We start from the raw sequence: 22,605 nt of genomic DNA on the forward strand, positions 1-22,605 counted from the left end.
ACTCCTGGAAGTCAGGAACTGTAACTCAAATGGTGATTTAGCCTTAACTGTTCCAAACTACGCTACCGCCCTTCAAAATTCACCCCCATAACACATTAGAGGGAAAATTTTAAAGCATACAAAGAAGGAGGTCAGAAAGTGCCAGATCACTCACTAATAAGTTACAATGGATAACTACATTCAGTCTGCTCATGTAGGGAGCTGCACCTTCACAGCTGATCTTGGAAAGCAGATGCCCCTTCTGACCTTGGTCCCATCCTTCCCCTCCCCCCAGCAGCATACTCATTCCCTCCTGCCACACCAAAAGCTTAGAAACATGCTCTGACTATTTACTGGTACTCTTTGGACGTTGGCAGTTCAATTCAATTCTATTTAAATCATTAAGCCACAGTATACCTTGGAAATAAGTTATTTTAGTCAAGTGTGTTAGAAGATGTAGGTATAAATGACATGGTAAAAGTATGTGAAATAATGAACAGTACAAAAAAAGGTGGATCAGGCTCTGCTATTCACGTTGTCTGTTCTCTTGTTTTCTTGTGTCATCAATCAATGGAATTGAAAAGTAGGTAATTTAAAACTGATAAAAGGAAATACTGTTCTAAATAATGCACAGTTAACCTGGGGAACTCATTGCCACAAGGTATTGAGGCAAAGATGTTAGCGGGATTCAAAAAGAGGACTAGAAATTTCAAGGGATAACCAGAAAGTCCAGAGTTATAATAAAGGCTAAAACATGAACAAGAACTCTAGAAGGAACATAAACCCTCCTGCCTCGGGACACAAGCCACCCTCTGATGGTGGTCAGTAAAACTTTCTCTGGGCGGGACTCTCAGAACCACCTACTACCAGGCTTATGCACCTTCCTCTGAAGCACCCGACACTTGCCACTGTCAGATATGGGATACTGGACTGGAGGGACCTCTGGTCTGAGACAGCATAGCAATTCTCAATTTCCTGCACCCCCCACAGGAGTCCCACACGAGCCCAAAGACTTTGGAGTACAAGTATATAGATTACCTGCAGCCTAGAAGAAGCACATGCCAAACAAAGCACATTGACATGAACTATATGAGGCAGTTTTCTGATGAGCCCTGGGCCAAGTTACCTTCACAAAGCTGTTGACAGCCATAATGGCCATATCTGGCTGACTCTTGGCATAGTTCATTAGATACAGGTACACCAGCTTCTTCAGCTCCAGGTTGTCAGTCTGCATGCAGTTCACCACATCTGGAAAGAGTGAGCTGGATAAAAGGAGAGTGGAGGGAGGGGAAAGCGAAAAAGTCAGATGAACTGGCACACGAAGGGTAAATGACCCGTTTGACTGCATGACAGTGCAATCAACTGAGGCTAGGGAAGGTCTGGAGTTCTGCTGTAGCTACTCTACTATATGTTCAAATCAGAGGGCACTTTCCTCCCCAAACAGTTTGGAGATGATTTTATAATAGTTTAATCATTTAATCTCCTCCTGAGTTTTAATATAAACCAGTGCCTAGAGCAGGTAAAATAACACACTCTTATAGAAGATGTATCCGATTATGAAGTTGACTGAACAATGTTAACATCATGTCTAGTTCTGGGGTTCACTTGAAACAACAGAGAACAGAGCAAAACTTCACATAAGATGTTTAGTAGAGGATAGGAGACCTGACTTAGACTGAAACCGTAAACCAAATTTCAGCTCAGTATAATCTAAAACAATTAAGAGATTAAACCACAGCTCATATAAATACCAAGTAACAATCTGTAAACAGCATTTCAGAGGAAGGTTATACTGGATTACTGCATCTCTCAGGTGAGCTATGCAGATTTCAAAGCTAATGGGTCATGGGCCTTGGGCTACCTGAAATGTGCTGTCTCTTCAGTTCTTCATCTCCTCTGTCCTGCAGTGAAGTCATAATGCTAATTTGCAACCTTACATTCATTTCCCTGGCAACAGACCATGAACCCAGGATTATGACGACTTTACTGCAGGATCCAGGAGAATCTGGAAGCCCTGACTGAAGCAAGTTGCTGCCAAGACAACACAAGAATATAGCCATTTGCCTTTGCTATAAACATTCCTCTTTAGGAGTTTGATGCTATGTCAAGGGCCTAGTTTGATGACTGTTAGTTGAAATCAAAACTGTCTGATAACAATTGGCATACAAGCATCTGAAAACAGTACCTCTGAGTTACCTTTTTAAACTATAAACAAAACCCCCATCTAGGCTAACAAGTGGATTAAAAAAATGTCAGCTCAAATAGGACACCTAATGTAGTTAAGCTACGAATGGGTTTTGTTTAACAAGCCTTTGGCTAAACCAGTATTGGAGAATACTTTTTAATTCTGTGCATTAATTTATTGCCCATATAAGCGAAGAACTAGAACTGGTTTGAGCCAAGCAAAGTGCTAGCAAGCTTCTTCTCGAACACCACCTTCCAGCAATCAAATAAAGTACTTGATCCTGACCTATAATGCCTCTACTCTTCCAGCCCTGGAGTTCCCCAAAGAAGAGACTGCCTATTCATTCCCAGTTTAGGATAGTATTATGATGGACAAATATCCATAGAAATTAAGAGGAGACCAGCAGGATAGAATATCGGACTGGGACTCAGAAGACCAGGGTTCTATTCCTGGCTCTGCCACTGGCTTGCTGAGTAACCTTGGGCAAGTCACTTCCCCCGTGCCTCAGTTTCCCCATCTGCAAAATGGACATGATCCTGCCCTCCTTCATAAAGTGCTTTGAGACCTACTGGTGAAGAGTGCTATATAAGAGTTAAATGCATTTCACTTATAACTGGGTCAGAATTAGTAACAAGGTTACTAGATGTTCAGAATCCATCAAACCTCCCAAATGATTGTGTGAATTCATATGCTGTCACAGTGTCTCAGGAGAGAAAGGCTTCCACACAGGAGATGATGAAATTAGAGACCATACGGGAGAGGGAACAAGCCTTTACCTGACATCCTTCCCCACAGTCATGGCAGCAATAACCTTCTTCACCGCTTCTTTCCTCTTCTCTTTCTTCTCATTGTTGAGTTCAGCCTTCAGTTCAAAGATCTCTCCTGCAAGAAGACAGAGCAGTCTGAATTTCAGTGGATCTAGCTTTAGAGTTACCTAGAAAGTGACTTGTGCTCCCATCAATGCTGAAATGCTGCTTCCCTCATCTTTGGGCTGGTGGATGATTCATGAGGTTATAGGAGGCCCCAGAAGAACTGCAGGACAAGCTGCACGGAGGAAAATAGAAAACCACCAAATAGGAGGCCCAAATTTGATAGCCTGGGGCAGAAGTGACCCAACATTGCTCAACCCCATTCACCAGTTAAACAGCAGTGCTGATGAGCTCCTAAGCTTGGTAACAGTGATCTTAAGAATGTCTGGGGGATGTTGTTCAGCCACGAGAAATAAGGTGATCTTCAGTGCTCTAGCAATGGTGTGGAGGACACAGCCCCAAAGGAAAATGCTAATAAAAGCTACAATGTATGGTAGAATCTCACCACTTTCCGGGACACTAAACCACATCATTAAATAAGCCACTGAGAAAGAGCACAAAGAAACTATTATATAACAACAATCAAAAAGATCGAGGGTGCAGAGGGGGGAGACGCTAGACTAGAACATGTAAGAAATTGTGGCTCAGTTTAGCTAAGAATTCTGTCCAGACTTTCCTAGCTTCTCTCTTGTCACCGTTTGCTTCCTGCAAACGCAAGTGAGGGAACAGTGGGATGACACAGATCACTGTGCAATACAGGCATGGCAGGACCAGCAGCATCAAAAATAGGGAAGGACGATTTTAGTCAAACAAAAAACAGGTGAGGTTAAAAGATTGAACAAGCAAAGACATTCAAGGAAGACTCATGCCTGGATTTGGAAACCACCTATAAAATAACTGAAGAAACCTTTCCTGAGATTAATTCTTCCAGCTATACCCTTGTGCAAAATCAGTTGAGGCTGGATCTCTGCAGCCATAAAGTAAACCCCATAATGAGTCAGAAGCACAGAATAATGTATATACACCAAACCAGACCCTTAACTCTGCTCAGACAGCAGCTGTAGGACACGGCTGGTTTGGAAAAGAAGCAAACCCTTCTCTCACTGGCAGCTGATTTCCCCAGGAGTAAAGAGAAGGAATCACCATCAACAGAAACCACAAGCCACCTAACAAGGAGACACAGCATAGCAGGAGTCAATGGTAATGTCAGGGGTGAGCTTTTGTGGAGGATCAAAGAACCCTGGCAATGCTACACTCTAGCCCAAACCTTTGCTCCACACAGACCAATGAAGACAAACTACTGTAGGATTCTCCTTTAGAGTCCATAATTGCAATAAATAAGGGCTAAATGGTATGAGAGGTGCCTGTTCCCCAGTTATTTGTGTGTCTAAAAATATCTGGCAGAGCCAAAAACGTTTTGGGGGGGGGGGGCGGTGGAAGGTGGCCTTTAGAGTAGTAACAAGGACATGGATTTTCAATCTGAAAGCACGATAGCGAACAGCTATGAGAACAAAGCACATTTTCTGTCCCTGCAGATTTTCTGGTTTCGCTTGATCACTGCTCAAACAGGAAAAGGAGGGGTCAAGCCAGGAGTCTACATGTGACAACAGTCCCTTTGGGACAGAAAGCTGTGCTGTTGATTCTACCACACCAGACTGCAGGTGGAGGAAATGAAGGCAATTATCTAAACCACAAACAAAATATGGCAAGGGATTTGAAAACTATAAAGAACACATTGAGGAAACTGATTCATTAGCATCAGGCACTATTGCTGATCATGTTTAAAAGCCAATAATGCGATATGGGCCAGGGAAACCTGCTTAGCATTTCATACCAACTCATTTAAAAGAAGACTGCAGTCAATATCCTTAAAGATGTTTTATTCCAAATGGCATTTTTAGGACAGCCTAGCAGGCAGGCATGTCTGGAAAAAAGGCAAAGCAGCCTAGCATGCTGAAAGGTACATAAATGCTACTCTTCTCCCTAAACATTAGCTCAGTTCCTGAAGCCTAGCAAGTGCTGTTAGATTCACGAATACAGTGGATGCCAAGAGGTTTGATCAGGCAAGACCAGGAAGTCAAAAGGGAATGAACTGCAAAGAGGATAGTCAAACTATATGCCCTCCCACTTCCTCCGACAATGGGCCATTATGTTAGCAAGCCAGTTTCCATAGGAAACAGCAGCAGAATTGGCTTGTAGAAAGATGTATTAAAGGTGCGGAGTTGTTATAAATGACTTCTATAATGCTGTAAATTCACATTGTGTTTTACAGAGTAAGGTATGTTCCCTGCCCTAGTGCCAATGACTCAAGTAGGCCATTGGAAAGGCACAGAAGTTACTGTTCTGAAGAACAATGTCGTGGCTGCTTCCATTGCCAGCCATCTGAGAAAGACATCCAGCTCATAATTCTTATTGAGAGCACACCCGAGAGTCTGACCGAGCCAGTATGCAGCACCAGCATTCTCCTTGTGTCTGCATCAGTTTCTGTGGAATGTACGCTTCTGTTTTTTTAAAAAAGGTTATGGCAATCTTATAACCATCCCAGTGAGATCCACTTTCCTGCTATCTGGCTGCATCTGCAGATAGGGCTGTCATTTCTCTCTAAGGACTCATTTACATGGGGACACTCAGGAAAGTTGCTCCAAATTAACTTCTAAAGTGGATTAGTTAAACCATATTAAATCCCTGTGTGGACGCACACATTCAGAATTAAAACGCCCTTAATTCAGTTTAGATGAATTTACTGTGAATTAAGCTAACACCAAATTAAAACCACTTTAATTCTGAGTAAGAACATCCATGCAGGGATTTACTGCAGTTTAACTACACCGCTTTAAATTCACACTTTTCTTTAATCTGAATTCAATTTCCCGAGTGTCCCTGTGCAGACAAGCTCTTAAAAAGATGTAAATTCATTTTGTTTCAATAGGGTGCTCACTCTGAAGCATAATGACAACACAAACAGCAATGTGGACCATTCAACAGAAACATTCAGACATTCTGGCACTGTGGAAGGAGCTAGAGACAAAAATCAACGTTCTACCTCAACCCAGACTCTGATCTGCAGCCACAAAACAACGCAGGATCAGTTTAGCAGCACTAACGTCAATAGAAAAGGCAGAATTTGGAGGCCTTGGAGTTAATGGTCCATATTTACTGCTAGTCCTTTAGGCCAGAGTTTAGGAGTAAGACAAATGACTCCACAGTGGTGGAGTAAGTGTGCATCATGGCTACTTTATGCCCATGATCCACGATATTTCAGAAACACTACCTCTTTTCAACAAGGTGTTATAGATGATCACTAGGGCTAAGTGACAACCATGGTTACAATAAAGTCAAGGGAGAATCATATGGAGCACAGGGGTGAAGAGTTTGTTTGGGGTAAGGATGAATTGGATATCTGGCTCCTCTGGTAGATTTTCCCATGGATTTTGAAAAGGCAGCAAGAGAGGACCCACAACTTTTTAGAAAAGAGCCTGTTGTAAGCTCATAACAAGCCTTCCAAATGGCTAAAAATGTGCACATATAAACACCCAGACCCTTCAAGCCTATTCTTCCCCACCACACAACCCAAGCGTACGTCTAGTTGTCTGACTGGACAACTGTCCATGGTCCTGAACCCTTCAATCCAGCCCTAAACCTCCAAACAAGTCACTGTACATTTCAAATATCCAAGTTTTGCTTCCCTGATGCTCTGGAAAATCAGGGAGTGAGGAAAGGTAATTTGGGTCACAGAATTTGCGCACTGCAAGACTATTCAGCACTTCAGTCCTGCCTTTTCATGCTACCAGAGGAAAAAGGGGAAGGAGAGGCTCAGTGACAGTTTCATGGCCTACTTTTGAAGAACTTCTCCCTGGATGATTGAGAGGAGACATGGGGACAAAGCTAACAAGAGAGCACAAATTCTTCCAAGTGGAGTTCAAAAAAGCCACTTTAAAACGATAGCCACCCAGCATCTCCAGGAACCTGCAATATTTTGTAAGAGTTTAAAGCTAACCTTTTTTATTGGTTGTGAAATACTTGGAGTCCGTCATGGTTCCAATTCCTTAGCACACCTGCAAGAACAACGAACATCTGAATAGAAGCTGCAGCTGCTGTCAACCCACTATGCAAACCACACACGCAGAGAAACAAGGCTTAGCAGGAATACCATAAGGGAATAAGCAAGGGTTCTGTACATACAACCTTTGTGCAGCACTAACTAGTGAGGTAACTCAGCAAATCCTTGATTTAAAAAAAAAGAAAAGAAAAGTAAGTTTCAACTGAAGTTTGCTGGCAAAACATGGCAGTTTGTTTCTGAGAGGGCAGGAAAGGGGTCCAACAATCTCCCACCCTGTTCTTTCAATCCTCCCTGGTGGGGATGTTTTTAATTATACTGAGGGAGAAGACCTTTATGTGTTCTCCAGATATTTCATTCACCTCCTCCCCTCAAAAGTGAGGTTATATTTAAGAAGTGTCCATTTATGGAAACAGATTCATGTTTCAGAAAGATCCATTTCAGACAATGGAGGGACACAAGTAAGGAAAGGGTAGTCTCCCCCTGCTGGTGCATTTTGGGGTTGCATCAGAGAGGAACAGCAAAACAGACCATTTCCCACATGAACCAAAAAAACGTTTTTCCTCATTCTTCCTAACACACAGCATCGCTTTTTAAAAAAGTGTTTTACAAGAAACTTATGGAAGCTTAAAGGTGAAATCTTTTCCATCTCACTGCCACACCATCTGCACGTTGGCCTGTTACTGTAGGGCTGCACTGCAAACGCTGGTTTGTTGTTATAGGTACGTTGGTCATGAGGACCGGGTTCCATGGGCACACGTTGATGTGTTACTATAGGACTGCAGTCACAATGGCTTCCCAACTACTTGCACTTTTTTGTTTCACAAATCCTAGTGGATTACTAACAACATGTTCAAATTATAGGGACATCACAAACATATCAGGAAGAATGTAGAATCCATTTTACATTTTTTTAAAAATGTGATTGGTGGCGGCCAGGGAGGAAAGAGACTTTCCCACAAGCTTTTAAACAGTACCTGGGGAAAAGACAAGCACAGGAGAAGGAAGTCTTATTTCTTTTGATTATGAAATTAGTATCACAGCCAAAAACCTGAAATACAACTTGCCCCTATAATTATCCAATCAATTCCTTTCCTAATTTTTCTCCCTCTCCTTTCCTGTTTTTGTCTGATCTCCTTTCTTGTCTTATGTGCTTTTCTGTCGTCTCCATTTCTCATGCTCTCCCTCTCTCCACTCATTACTGCTTCTCTCTCTCCAGCGCCTATTTCAATCTTACACTTCCATTTTTCCTGGAATAGGGACACCTCTGTTCTTCCTAATAACTCTCCCTCGGCTGAAAAGCTAGATGTGGATCCCCTTGTAACAGACTGAGCCTGCCCCCTCCTCCTGTCAGCCTGAAGTGTTGGCTACAAAACATGCCAGACATCTTTCCTGCACAGGCTGATTGTGCTGCCTCCAGAGCTCCCAGGCCCAAGGGAACAAATTTGGTTTTGAACTCTTTCTGTCCCAAAAGAATAGCAGACCAACACCACTTCCTGTTTGTGCTGCTCATCCCCCACCACCCTAACCACATCTTTTTGGAGCTCCTGGTCCTATCATACCTCCTTCCCTCATATTTTGTTTATATTTCCTCCTTTGCCTCCAGATGATGCTTATGCTGCTGCTTCTCTTGCTTCAGCAGAAAAGTTACTATGAGTAACAGCAGCAGAGGTAATGAGCTAATCCTGGTCACTTTCATTTTGCTCCATGGGGGAGACTCTAGGCACATCTGTAGTCCTGTCCAGCTGCCAAGGAGTGGAAAATGGCAAATGTTATTCTCTATATGCCGTCATCAGATCTTGCCTGTGGTGCTCATGCAGGTGTACCTACCCTCAGCCCAGCAGCTGCAGCAGGGTGACCTTGATCAGGATTGTTCACGCTGGTTCTGTTACTGCTTCACCACTGGGCTAGCTTTTTGTTTGGGAGCAGCAACACAAGAGGTAATTTTGAAAACAGAGACAGAAGGATACTGAAAAAAGAGAGGGGATATAGCATCACTTTGAATTTACACTCCTGAAGCTCACCAATCTTGGCAGCAATCCCCATAGCCTTCCAAGAGAGGAAGTTGCTACAAGTCTCATTTCATAATTAAAAATGCAGCCTACTTGCAGCTGCAATGTTATTGCTGACACATTGCTTAGGATTTTAGCCTAGTTTGAAAGAGGACTTAAATGTCTTTCATTTACTGAAGTAATGGGCACAATACCATTTTTTTTTTTTAGAATGAATGTAGTTCTCGCTATGTTTTTGTTTTCTTACACACAGGATCTATCACCCTGGCCAGACCCTGCACTGATTTAGTCTGGTATTCTAATAATGGCCAATATTTAAGGAAAGGCCAGACACTCAATAACACGCATTTAACTAATTGTGCAATACTACACAGAGGAGGAAAATTCCTTGCTAAACTTCACAGGTGACCTTTATGGCCTGAGGCTTGAGATTTCATTACCCTTATTATTTTAGCTTGCTCAGCTACAAATTTCATTAGCAGTCATAAAATTACTCAGCTCTTATTTAAATCTAGCCACAATACATATCTTAATGACCTCCTGATTTGGCAGCTACAAATAACATTTAAGACTATTATTTTAATAAGTACCACAGCTACAATATTCCAAATACAATATAAGGCTGCCTTTCCCCAGGGTGCAGAATATTTTGCTTCATTCTATGTTTGAGCTAGCTTCACACATGCTGTCAAAGGCAATTTCCCAGTGGTACTCAGTATAATCTGGTTTACTAAGCAAACACATTACTGGGCACAGCTAGTCTCAAGTGAAACCAAGAAACAAAGAGACACGAGAGCTGTGATTCACAAATGACAATGGTTTCAAATAACTGTCAAGGAAATGCCAGCTTTTTCTGCATAAATTCAAAAAAGGAGGAAAGCTGAAACATTTTAAAAGATGGAAAACAGACATTTTTATTAGCAAGAACTGAGGGATGTTTAAAGATGACTGAGGTTGTAAAGTAATTATAATTCATCATCCTGGAGCCCACTGTCTCTTACCTGCACCTGCTAAACTCAGAACAGGTAAATGGGGAATGGTTTTGAGGTTTGCAAAAAAAGGCCTACATTCACTCCCAGATAAGAACAAGAACATGACAAGAAAACACCCAGTGGGCTCTAGTCTCATCTAGCAGCCCTGCTGGCTCACCAGCACCTTGGTCCTTTAAGTGTTTGAAATTCAAATTTAGATTGAACCAGATGCGTCTAATTCAGCAACTAGAGCAGGAATAAAGGAATCACTTCATCCAGAGACAAAGAGTCTCACACAATAGCGTCAAAGAAAGATGGGTCTTGTAAATGACAAACACTAATCCTGACCACCCAAAACTCTGTAACAGCAACCTACAGGCCCTATCTAGTTTGGTGCCCGGCCCTGGGTAATCTCAGTGGTGAAGACACTAACCTTATTAAAATATAAACGGGAAAAGTCTCAGGCAGAGACAATCTGTGTGGATGATTAACCTGGGAACTCTGGGATGGGAACAGTCCCAGTTGGGACATGGAAGCTAGACCCGCTCTGGAGCAATGGGTGGGTCCCCAATCTCTCTAGGAAACAGCCCCACTTTAACCAGTTTAAGCGCTGGGCCAGGCCAGCCCACCCAGCTGTGCGCGCTCCATCCACCCAGGAACAGCTCCTGGGTGGCGAGGGATGGTCTGAGTGGGGCTGGGCCCCCCAGGCGGCGAGTTATATGGGGCTGGGGTGCCCGAGCTCCACCAATATTTAGGAACGTGGGCCCGGCTCCCCCAACGTTTGGGCTTAATGCGCTTTGGGGGGCCCCGCGCTTCAGGGGGACGCGGGGCCCAGGGCGGCCTGGGGGGCTAGCGGGGGGACGAGGGGCCGCACCCTCCCATCTCTCCGCCCGGCCCTGGCGACGCGAGAGCGGCGCTGGGAACAAAGGGCAGCGGGACCCGCCAGGGGCAGCTCCCGTCCCGGCGCCCCAGGGCCCCGCCCCCGGGGCGCCTCCCCCCCCAAGCCGGGCCTGTTCCCTGGGGGGCAGGCGGGGCCGGCCACACTCACCGGGGCGTCGGGCACAGGGCGGGGCAGGGACACACGCACCGCTGCGGAGGCGGCGGCTGGGGACGGGAACCGGAAGCGCGGTGGCTCGGAAGACTCAGGGCGATAGAGCTCCCCCTCGCCTCGCCTAGAGCGTCCGGGCCGCCGCGGCCATAGAGACCCGGCTGAGGGCAGAGCGTCGCCTCTTGCTCCCACTTCCGGGGGCTGCTCTCAAGTGGGGCCTGGAATGCTCCCTCCCCCCCCCGGAGAAGCGCTGGGGGGGGGTAAGTGTGGGGCCGGGTCGGTGAAGCCCTGCCCCCCGGATCCCCCCCTCCCGCGGCGGGGTAGCTGTAGGGCGGCCCACCCCGCTCGGCCGGCCCTTGGCGTGACCCGCGGCCCCGCCCCGCCCGGGACTCCCCGAGGCCGAGGCTGCTCGCGCGGCGCTGTTCGCCCAGGTTCCGGCTGCTCCTTCCCCCCCCCTCTGCGGAGGCAGCGCAGCTCGCGCGCCCCCCCCCCCCCACCCCACGCGCGTTCCCGTCGGGGCCCCTCGCGTGGGGCCCCTCGGCCAGCGTCACAGCAGCCGCTCAGCTGCAGCCCTTTCCCCGGGGCGGGGCGGGGCGGGACTTTCAGCGTTCAAACCACCCCCGGCCCCCCTGCACGCCTGTCTCCTTTGTCCCAGGTACCGTGGGGAAAGGTCGGGATCCTTCATGGCCGAGCACGGGGCTCATCTCACCGCTGCTGCAGCCGGCGATGACAGGCCTCCCATCTTTGAAGTGGTGGCCCAGGACAGCTTGATGTCAGCAGTGAGACCTGCGCTTCAGCATGTGGCCAAGGTAAAGATGCCCCCCTGCCCCAGGCTTTAGAGAGGAGCGGGTGTCCACAGAGCAGGAGAAACGTGACTATATCAAAATATGACATCGAGTGAGTTTGGTGTTACGTTTCGCCATGTTAAAAAGGGGAGGGGGGATTTATAGGGGGAATGGTACTTTCTAAAGCAAGGTTCTCAAACTGGGGGTTGGGACCCCTCGGGGGGGTCACGAGGTTGTTATATGGGGGGTCGTGAGCTGTCAGCCTCCACCCCAAACCCCGCTTTGCATCCAGCATTTATAATGGTGTTAACTATATTTTAAAAAGTCTTTTTAATTGATAAGGGGGGGGGGGTCGCGCTCAGAGGCTTGCTGTGTGAAAGGGGTCACCAGAACAAAAGTTTGAGACGCTCTGCTCTAAAGTCTCCATCTAGGGGCTTCTGCGTGTCGCGTTGAAGTCTCAATGACTGTGCTACTCGATTGCGTTTACAAAACTTGAGGGCAGCAGTGTTATTTTAAGGAAGGGCATATGCCAGTATTTTCACTGGAAACACCTAGTGGCCGGGGTTTACTACTCCATCAAAAACAAGTGCTATGGATTGAACCTTGGAAGACCATTTTTTGCGTGTCATGATTCTGAAAATAAGTGACAGCGTTCAAGCTGAATCATAATTCGCATTTGTGTCAAGCATGTGCTTGGTGTCAGTTAGCCTATCCAGGAGAAGAAATACAGGTGAATGATTGATTAAAGCAGAATCAGGACTTCTGTACCTATTCCTGGCTCTGACCCTGACTCTCCATAGACCCTAGGCAAGTCACTTAATTTCTCTGTGCCTTGGTTTTTCTATCTGTAAAACGGGGGATAATCCATACTTACCTCGCACAGAGGTTGGGAGAGCTAATTCATCAAAGTGTTGGGAAAGCACTTTGGTGATCGTTGAATTCCATTCCAGGTGCTATAAAAGGGCAAAGTGCTATCTTAGGCTACAGAACTCTTGGGCCTGAGCAGATGCATTGAGTCAGTATAGCACACAGCTTGCAACCTCTCTCCACTGCTGATGCTATAATGGCACAGGAGCTGAGAATGCTGGACTTGCACAAAGAAAGTCAAAGGAGAGCAAAGTCTGTGTGGAAAGCAAGTCGCCCTGTGGTGGGTGCATGACATTTCCTTTGTGCTGTTGAAGAATGGGATAAATTGCATATAATTAGTGCACTGATTAGCACTCTCCATCTTCAGATCACTGTACAAACATTAACTAATCCTCTCAGTAAGCCTGTGAGGGAGGCAAATGTTCTCTCCAGCTAGGGACACTCAAGCAGTGAGGTGAAGTGGCTTGTCCAAAAAAAAACACATAAAGTCAAAAGTAGAACTAGGACTGACAGGCGCTCATGAAGTCTTGGCTTCAAGTCCTGTGCTTAGACCAACTTTTTTTCTAGCACATGAAGGGATGAGTGCCCAGATCTAAGTCCTTCTGCCTGGACTGTTGCTGACAATGCTATTTTAGTTCCAGACATGGGGTACTAAGGCATTTATATCGAAGAAATGTTCATGGAGGGAAAACACAAATATATACAGTGCATTTGAGTCTTTGATTCAGTGAGGATACATATGCAGATAGTTAATGTTTTAGGGGATACACTTTCATTATTGGGGAATGAGGGCGATCACTACCATGTCCCCTGTGAAATGCCCTTTACTCACCTTTCACCCCTGGAATTCACATCTGGCTTAAGTCAGACATAGATAAAATAGATAAAATATTGCCAGTCATATGCTGGTAGCAAACTGAAGGATTTAATTTTCCACAAAAAGAATGAGGAGTACTTGTAAAAAGAACAGGAGTACTTGTGGCATCTTAGATACTAACATATCTATTTGAACAAAAGAGACTAACAAATTTATTTGGGCATAAGCTTTCATGGGCTAAAACCCACTTCAAAATTTATAAATTTTCCACAGGGCCGAAGTTTTATTAGCCAATGTCTTATTCTGATCACTGCTCAAGTCTGTGTTTCTGAACCGTTTCTTATACTGGATACATAGGTCATAATTGTTTTAATTGATTGAGTGGCTCTTTGACACCACTTCCTTCCCTGTTCCATGGATCTTATGTTAGGTGCTTGCTGAATCCAATCCCGGCCGCTATGGCTTCCTCTGGCGTTGGTTTGATGAGATCTACACCCTCCTGGATCTGTTGCTCCAGCAGCATTTTCTGTCCCAGTTTAGTGCCTCTTTTTCAGAAAACTTTTATGGCCTAAAGAGGATAGCAGTGGGAGACAGCATGGGGCTGCACCAGCTGGCCAGTGCTGGGCTGCCAAAGAAGCAACACTGGAAGTCTCTCCTCTTGTTGGTTCTCATTCCTTATCTGAAAACAAAGTTGGAGAAACTGGTCTCCAGTCTGAGAGAAGAGGACGAATATGCCATCCATCCTCCATCATCATCCTGGAAGCGCTTTTACAGGGCCTTTTTAGCAGCCTATCCCTTTGTAAACATGGCCTGGGAGGGCTGGTTTCTCAGCCAGCAGCTGTGCTATATCCTTGGTAAGGCTCAGCATCATTCCCCGCTGCTGGGCCTGGCTGGTGTACGCCTGGTTAGACTGACAGCAGAGGACATCCAGGTGTTGGAGCAGAAACTAGCAGTAGCTACTGCAAGCCAGCAGCCAGCTCACAGGTGAGTTAGAAAGGAGCCAGACCAATACATCTTAGAATTATTGCAGTGTTATGTGGGAATATTTGGGGCTGTCTTTCTATTCCCAAATGGTGCTTTAGCATAAAACTGTCTCAGTGTTAAGAGGTACCATATGGGGGTCAAACAGAGCTCCTATTATTGTCAAATATGTTTCCTTCATGTTTAAAAGCTCAATCTGACCTTCTTTGAAGGGGGGCGCAGAGCCTAGTAGCCAGCCTGTCAGAGTTAATTTCAGAGGTCCTTGGTTCCAAAACTGCCTTAACTTGCAGGAGTTCAGTCTCTGTGATCTGTTCAATCCTTGGGTAGTCTTCTGAAACTGCCACCAAACAAGTGGGTGAGTGGGACCAGTTGTCCGCTAGTGGACTGGGACTAGCAATTCTGTTCCTACAGGTTTCAGAGTAGCAGCCGTGTTAGTCTGTAGGAACAAAAAGAAAAGGAGTACTTGTGGCACCTTAGAGACTAACAAATTTATTAGAGCATAAGCTTTCGTGAGCTACAGCTCACTTCATCGGATGCAAATGCATCCGATGAAGTGAGCTGTAGCTCACGAAAGCTTATGCTCTAATAAATTTGTTAGTCTCTAAGGTGCCACAAGTACTCCTTTTCTTTTTGTTCCTACAGAAATCCTGACCAGAAGGCAATGAGTTCTGGACACTCCCAACCTGAGCCTGCTTTGAAACTAAACCATGAGTTAATTCCTTTGTACCCCACTCCTTCTCAACCCCAGTCCTTCCACCTAAGAACTTCAATGGACCTAGACCTATTTTCCAAGTTTTAAAGTTCTGTGCCCCATGCACCAAATTACACCTCCCTAAAATACCTGTATTGTTCATTTCCTCAGTTGATTCTAAATAATGTAAACACCACATATTTGTAACAAGGTATCTTTTTAAAAAGCAGTAGCTGACTAGCCCTGAAGTCTCTCTCTGGTATGCAGTAGTGTATTGCCTCTGCACTATTAGTTTACATAGGTGACTAGGCGGGGTGCTAATTATCTGTCTGTTCCTTATCTCCCTGCTTCAGCATTAAGGAGCAAGTGCAATCAGCGGTGAAAAAAGCATTGGGAGGTGTTGCCTTATCCCTGTCCACCAGCCTCTCTGTGGGTGTGTTCTTCCTGCAGTTTCTGGACTGGTGGTACTCAACTGAGAACCAGGAGACCATCAAATCATTGACTGCATTGCCTACTCCACCACCACCCGTGCACCTGGACCATGGCACAGGCTCACCTCTCTTACCAAAACTGAAGACCATGTGCCCGTTGTGCCGCAAAATCCGAGCCAACGAAACAGTCCTCTCCACATCCGGCTTTGTGTTTTGTTACCGCTGTGTCTACACTTATGTAAAGAGTCACCAAAGGTGCCCCATCACTGGCTATGCTACAGAGCTGCAGCACCTTGTTAAGCTGTACACCCCTGAAAGCTGAAGGGAGTGTAGTGCAGTGACACTTACAAAGCAGATACATAATTGGTGCAGGCACTGTATACTCTAGGTTCTTGCCTACCTGGAACACAACTTTTCTGCCAGCCAGACTGTGTATAACACATTATTAGGGCAGCAAAAGGTACATTGACCGTTTATTAGCTGAGTAATCAGACTCTAAGGCACATTTGGACACTAAGTTCAGCAGCAGCACTAGGGTTTTCGTTGCCCTAAATGCTGCTTTATCCAATTCCAAGATGCGAGGGCTATGTTGACAGCCTCTCAACCAGAAAGCTCTGGTACTGACCACTGTCAAAGATATTCAGAGATGGGCCTAAATAAACCACTGATCAGCTTCAGCCTGGCACTTCCTACGTTCCTAAGATTCTCCCTAGCTCTGCTTCTAGACTACTCCATCTTAGAATTCACAAGAGCATGAACAGAGCTGTGCCCCCAATTCATATCAGTTTGCCATAAATTTAGGCTTCTCCCCCCACCATTCCCCTGGGACAACTCGGGTGACGTTAGCAAGCCAGGCAGAACAAGTACGAACCAGGGGAAAGGATGCCCTCTGTCTGAATTGGGTTTGAGCATACGTGACTGAAACCAGATAAAAACAAAATGTGCCAATTCAGGCTTGCTTTGTTGAATGTATCCTCAGATCTGTTAGTGACTACTGGCATAGCAAAGCTGCTTCTCTCTTCCTTCCTATCTATCAGGACACTGGGAATTAGGACCTAACTAGACTCATTCCACTTCTGTTATCTAATGTTTTAAACCACTGGTAAACTGCTTATCTGAAAGTTTGTTTGCATGAATGAATCAGACTGCAGCTGCTTTCATCATAACATATGGACCCAATGGTGGAGACCCAATGGATCAAAGTAAAATCACACATTGTGAAAATTGTAGTCAGAGCAGTGCCCTCATATTGAAGAGGAGCCAAGACTCAGGCTGCAGTTTGAGTTTTAATTAGGACTGGCATAGTGTAGCTTCATTTAGCACCTTACGTCCATTTGGTCATACTGAAATGTCTCCTTTGATCTCTAAGCAGGCAGAGTATAGAAGTTGGCTAGTAGTGATTTTAAGGTGATTCCTGCTTCCACAGCACTTTGGTTGATCTAGTTTAGCACAGGTAATTTTAGACAGTTTGAAGGAGTGGCTTTTCATGAAGTGTGAACCTTGTTTTCTACAGAGGGCAGTAGTAGACTATCCTACCTGTATGGTATACATTATAGAAACAGCAATTTAGCTTCTAACAACTTGCTGCAAAGAACTTGTACAATCTTTCCACATTAAGAGCCAATTTCTTTTTTTAATCTTTTTAGGTACAAGAAGGGTCCTTAACTCCTGTACACTGTTAAAATGAAAGCTGTCACTTTAGATACCAGACCAGTGCTAATGGCTACCTCTGCCTTTGGAGGCATATTAACAGAAAGGCAAGCTCATTTTGCTGCCTCCTGCTGGGATCTATAAATATAGACACTTCTCAGGCATAAGTGAGCTCATGTAAAAACACCTTATTGAAAAAAGTCACATTCAGTGAAAGATTATGTAGATTTTACAAGCTTTTAATATAGCTCAGATTTGGAATTAATTCATATCTATTACATCTTGCTTCAGCAAATATTTCCCAAGTTGCATTTTTTTTCTGAAAAATTGATAACCAAGATGCTCCAGGAGAGCAATACAACATGGCCAGCCCTAGAAGGCTTGATTACACAGATCTACAAACGTAGTCTCACTGACTCCAGTACAACTGCTCATGTAAATAAAGGCTACCAGACTGGGGCTAGAGTGTTTATTGAAAAGGTAGTTTTAGGATTTTTTTTTTCCCCTAAGGTCTTTTGGCATCCAATAGTGCTTTTCTGTCTCAGCTAGCAGAAGTGAAGAAAACAGTTTGTCTCCTTATTGCAGCCTATGACTGATCACTGACTTTTCCATTGAATTACGCTTAGTCCTATGGACTTTGAGCATTTTAAATTAATTTTAAATCAGTGATTCATTAGTGTCATGACCTAAGATTTATGTAATTTTAAAGTTAGTTAGTACAGTAACTTAGCCATTCCAGTGAACATTGTTTCATTGCTGATCGATTAGGGAACATGCTCGTTTAAAGTTGTGCAATGCTCCCTTATGTTATTCAGCAGCCACCTGCTTTGTTCACTGCTTGCAGAAAGAGCAGCCTATTGGAGCTAGCTGGTGGGGGCTTGGAACTAGGGTGGACTGGCAGGCCCCTTGCAGTTCCCTGTGCTGTAGTTGCCCAGCAGGCTATCAATATCCAGGCAGTTCAGCTGTCCCTCTCGGGAGCCTCCTGTTTGCTGTACAGAAGGGGGAACGAGGTGCTAATGTCAGTGTTTCCCCTACTCCTGCCCCCCCAGTCCTGTACCCCTTCTCCGTAGAGCAGGGGGCCATGACAGGGCTCAGGATGGAGAAAGCTTGCTGTCAGCAGCTGCTGTCAACTTGCTGATCTACTTAAAAAAGGCAGCGTACTTAGTGTGGGGTCAGCGTACCTAAAAGGGCAATGCACGTCTGTCTCTCTTACACATGGTGCGTGTCTCCGTCTCTCTGCCATGCCATCTCTTCAGGCTGCCTTGTAGAGCATGAGGCTACATTGACAATGTGTTAACCCTTGAGGGCTCAGGCAAGTGCTAGATCAATATCCCACCCTCTGACTCCCCCACCTCAACCAAGCTTCACAATCTTGCTGTGTACAGTATTAAATTGTTTGTAAAAATTTCCCTGGAACCTAACCCCCCACAATTTACATTAATTCTTATTGGGAAATTAGATTTGCTTAACATCATTTTGCTTAAAGTAGCATTTTTCAGGAACATAATTCCTTGCTTAACATTGTAGTTACTCTACATGACACTGGAACTTCAGTCTGTATTTGCACTTCAATTATTGTTTTAAGTAGAAAAATAATAAATCTTTTTCTACCCTAGCACCTTTTTCTAATGAAGCAGGCTTTACTTAACTGGTTACATCCTTTAAGCATTCAGTATTGCTCTAAAATCCCCACCCAAGTCTGACAAAGATACTGCGTTGGATTTGATGCTCCAATTAGTTCATTGTGCTCCATGTGAACAGACATCTGAATATGAAACTGTTAGTCAAACCTGGAAGAAAATGAAAGCTGAATTAGAACATAGTTTAAGAAGGCCTCATTAATAGCTATTGCATAATTTACTCAATTACAATTTAACCAAGTTTGCATAATTTTATAAAAAAGGTAAATAAAATGGAACACCCAAGATTCAATAGGCCACCCTCATTAGAAGGAAAAAAGAGAACTTAGGAATGTAACCTGCTTTCACTATATCCTCAGAAATAAGTCAAGATGCAGTGGTTCTAAGAATTGATTACTCAAAAAATGAGTTAGTGCAAAGCTTTATATAAGAAGCGAACACTGGATTCCTCTCACTAATAGCTCCTGCCAGGATGACTGCTTAGTTACATAATTCAATCGGTGTAAAGGATGTATAAAAATATTTAGTGTCCAAAGAATGAATAATTAATTCTAGATGAAGGTAACCAGAATCAGCTCAGAGAGAAGATTACATTATCACACCCTGGTCAGAACCAAGACAAAATCTTGGCAATACCAGGTCAGACTATACTTCACTCATCATTGCTTTAGGCACATCTCACTCTTCCGATACAGAACCTACTTCCTGTGGAAAAAAGCACCACTGATTCTAATTCTGAAACTGAAATGCTATTTTTAGACCAGTCATACTAAGACCTCAGTGGTTCAGGAGCCAAATTGACTATCAACATTACCCAAAAGAGCTGCAGTAGTATGAATTCATTATGTTTCCATTTACTATTTTTAAATATTTTATATATTTTCACAGCAAAATGACTGACCAAGTGTTATTTTATCAACTACAATGGGTTAACAACATAGTAAAGGCATCCTGATTGGTTAATAATTAAGTCACACAATGTATTAATACCATGTGCTGCAAAGAGATGCAGGAGACACATTAAAGAGCCACCTGTGGCTCATGAACCTCAGTCTGAGTATCACTGTTTTAGACAGTGTTCTCTTTACTTGAGAAGACCCTTCCCAGATCTGTCCTCCCCAGCTTAACTCCAAGATCTTATACATTCCAGACCCTGTGTATGTTCCTGCAGGAATCTTCCCCCCATCCCCGCCTTTTCTTTCTTTTTTTTTTTTTTAAAAAAAAGCCACAAAGTGTTTCAACACTTTCCCTGGACAGGTTAGACAGCAGTAACCAGTTTTATAAACAGATTAACACCACAATCTGTGTTTATAGACAGGCACACCAAGGTACAAAATCTCCCATCGCTATAGTTAATCAGCCTCTCTGAGAGGTGGTAGCTATGTCAACAGAAGAACCTAACATAATCTATACCGGGAACTAGGCTGTCTTAACTGTGTTGCTAAGGAGCGTGGATTTTTCACACAGTGGAGTGACATAGCTGGGTCGACAACTTTTTAGTGTAAACCTGGCCTAAGAAATTGTGTTAACTGTGACTGAAGCCAACCGCCAACCCCCACCCTTCCCATGGGGCATTCATGTTAAAGATTTGTGTGTGTAGAGGGGACTTGAGTTAAGGGCAGCACTTGAATCATAACTTAAATTAGGGCATGTCTTCACTGCAGAATTAAGATACAAGAGGGCCATGGGGAGCTGCCTTCCTGGAGGACTGTATAGAATTAATAATCCTACAAATATGTATCTTAGTCCTTTGTTCCTACCTGAAGTTCTGCTCTCGATGCTTTTACAAAGCAATTTACTGTTCATTTCAGTGCCCAGAAGCATAACCAAAATGCGAGTGCACTGAGGAGTCCCAGCAAGTACTGCAAATGCCATGGAAATGATACTGTAGCCAGGCTCAGGACAGACATGCCTATTTTATTAATCCTGCTCTGGGAGTTGACTCGTTCAACTAAACGTAATGAAAGTATCATATTTAGATAGAAATCCAGAACTAACTGCCCACTTGTGGCTGCACTTCATAAAGTTACTTTTGTAACATTCACCTACCTGACATTATCCTCTCATCAAAATTATTACATGGAAAACCTTGGCTTAGGAAAGCATGTCCTGCCTTTACCTTCCCTCCCCAAAATGAAGCAGCACAGAGTCAACAGAAGAATCTTTGAGAGGTTTGCAATCCATGTGAGGCCTGGTCCACGCTTAAATCTTATACTAGCATAGCTATGTCAGTCAGGGGTGTGGAAAAAACCACAACCCTGATATCAACATAGCTAGCTAGCAAAAACCCCAACATAGAAACAGCTCTGACAACAGAAAAGTGCTTCAGTTGGCTTAACTAATGGCATTGGTGAGGTGGTGTTCCTACATGGCAGAAAAAGCTCTCTTGGTGTGTGCTGGGGCCAGGCTGGCACAGCCCTACGGCATTGATTGGCTCCGTAGTGCTGGCATAGCCCTGCTCTGCACCGAAAACGTGTGCTGACTTATCTGTGTTGCTCAGGGCTGTGAAAAATGCACATCCCCAAGAGAGGCAGTTAATCGGACCTAACCCTAGTGTAGACACCACTAGGTCAAGGGAACAATTCTTCCACCAGGCCTCTGCGGGAGGTGGATAAATTACAGCACGGCTGTAGCCAGTGGCCACGCTAAGGCGCTGCAGCCGGTAGCTATAGTGCAGCAGTGGCCACAGGCTGAGTGAGCAGCAAGGAGATGGAGCGACCTTGTGTCCCACGCAGCCCCCCAAGCAGAGACACCCCCAGGGAGGTCGGGGGCGGGAGGCTGCCCCGCCTGGACACGGTAGCGGCCGCCGAGCAGAGCAGGAAATGGGACCACAGGGCCCATTTAAACCAGCCACTTCACTGAGCCCCCCCCGGTTCAGCCAGCCCGGCCCCGGCTCAGCCCCCCAGCCCGCTTCCCCCCCCCCGGCTCGGCCAGCCCGGCCCCCCAGCCCGCTCCCCCCCCCCGGCCCCGGCTCGGCCCCCCAGCCCGCTTCCCCCCCCCCGGCCCCGGCTCGGCCCCCCAGCCCGCTTCCCCCCCCCCGGCTCGACCAGCCCGGCCCCCCAGCCCGCTTCCCCCCCCGGCCCCGGCTCGGCCCCCCAGCCCGCTTTCCCCCCCCCGGCCCCGGCTCGGCCCCCCAGCCCGCTTTCCCCCCCCCGGCCCCGGCTCGGCCCCCCAGCCCGCTTCCCCCCCCCCCGGCTCGACCAGCCCGGCCCCCCAGCCCGCTTCCCCCCCCCCCGGCTCGACCAGCCCGGCCCCCCAGCCCGCTTCCCCCCCCCGGCCCCGGCTCGGCCCCCCAGCCCGCTTCCCCCCCCCCGGCCCCGGCTCGACCAGCCCGGCCCCCCAGCCCGCTTTCCCCCCCCCGGCCCCGGCTCGGCCCCCCAGCCCGCTTTCCCCCCCCCGGCCCCGGCTCGACCAGCCCGGCCCCCCAGCCCGCTTCCCCCCCCCGGCCCCGGCTCGGCCCCCCAGCTCGCTTTCCCCCCCGGCTCAGCCAGCCCAGCCCCAGCTAGGTCTCCCAGCCCGCTCCCGCCAGCCCCGGCCCGGCTCACCAGGCTCCGTGCCCCGCTCCGCCACGCTGGTCTACGACCTCACTGACCCTTCCTGGCAGCCAATCAGAGCGCGCCGTCTGGGTCACGGGTCAGCCGACTCAGGCGGCGGGCGGGGCTCATTGCTGTGCTGGGCGGGG

At 46.1% G+C, this 22,605-nt stretch overlaps 2 protein-coding genes, 1 long non-coding RNA gene and 1 other non-coding gene across 17 annotated transcripts in view; 1 reads left to right on the top strand and 3 right to left on the bottom strand.

Annotated features, from left to right (window-relative positions):
* The window catches only part of AP2B1 (adaptor related protein complex 2 subunit beta 1), a 100,701-nt gene extending 88,844 nt beyond the window's left edge, over positions 1–11,857 (bottom strand). For 4 of the 14 annotated variants that reach the window (XM_038376001.2, XM_038375996.2, XM_038375992.2 and 1 more), the window contains exons 1-4: positions 11,062–11,152; positions 6,971–7,028; positions 2,941–3,046; positions 1,106–1,241 (exon numbers count right to left, since the gene is read on the bottom strand). In XM_038376001.2, coding sequence (XP_038231929.1) covers positions 1,106–1,241; positions 2,941–3,046; positions 6,971–7,007 — 279 coding nt within the window. In that variant the 5' untranslated portion in view covers positions 7,008–7,028; positions 11,062–11,152. Of the gene's footprint in view, positions 1–1,105; positions 1,242–2,940; positions 3,047–6,970; positions 7,029–8,860; positions 9,000–10,446; positions 10,907–11,061; positions 11,211–11,720 lie in introns of those variants that run through there. The other 10 variants (XM_043499703.1, XM_043499702.1, XM_043499700.1 and 7 more) reach the window with 5 other exon arrangements.
* On the top strand, positions 11,740–18,896 carry PEX12 (peroxisomal biogenesis factor 12). The gene is made up of 3 exons (XM_038376004.2): positions 11,740–11,870; positions 13,961–14,514; positions 15,556–18,896. Exons 1-3 carry the CDS (start codon positions 11,745–11,747, stop codon positions 15,953–15,955), a joined length of 1,080 nt encoding a protein of 359 aa, XP_038231932.1. The 5' UTR covers positions 11,740–11,744; the 3' UTR covers positions 15,956–18,896.
* LOC122457015 lies at positions 17,788–22,570 on the bottom strand. Its single transcript, XR_006276270.1, has 2 exons — positions 22,469–22,570; positions 17,788–19,073 (listed from the first exon to the last, which is right to left on the bottom strand). It is a non-coding gene; the product is annotated as an uncharacterized LOC122457015 (long non-coding RNA).
* On the bottom strand, positions 19,496–19,591 carry LOC119844882. The gene has a single exon (XR_005289428.1). It is a non-coding gene; the product is annotated as a Z30 small nucleolar RNA (small nucleolar RNA).
* Positions 22,571–22,605: the final 35 nt, after the last annotated feature.

Source organism: Dermochelys coriacea, chromosome 17, assembly GCF_009764565.3.
Source record: "Dermochelys coriacea isolate rDerCor1 chromosome 17, rDerCor1.pri.v4, whole genome shotgun sequence".
Lineage (NCBI taxonomy): Eukaryota > Metazoa > Chordata > Testudines > Dermochelyidae > Dermochelys > Dermochelys coriacea.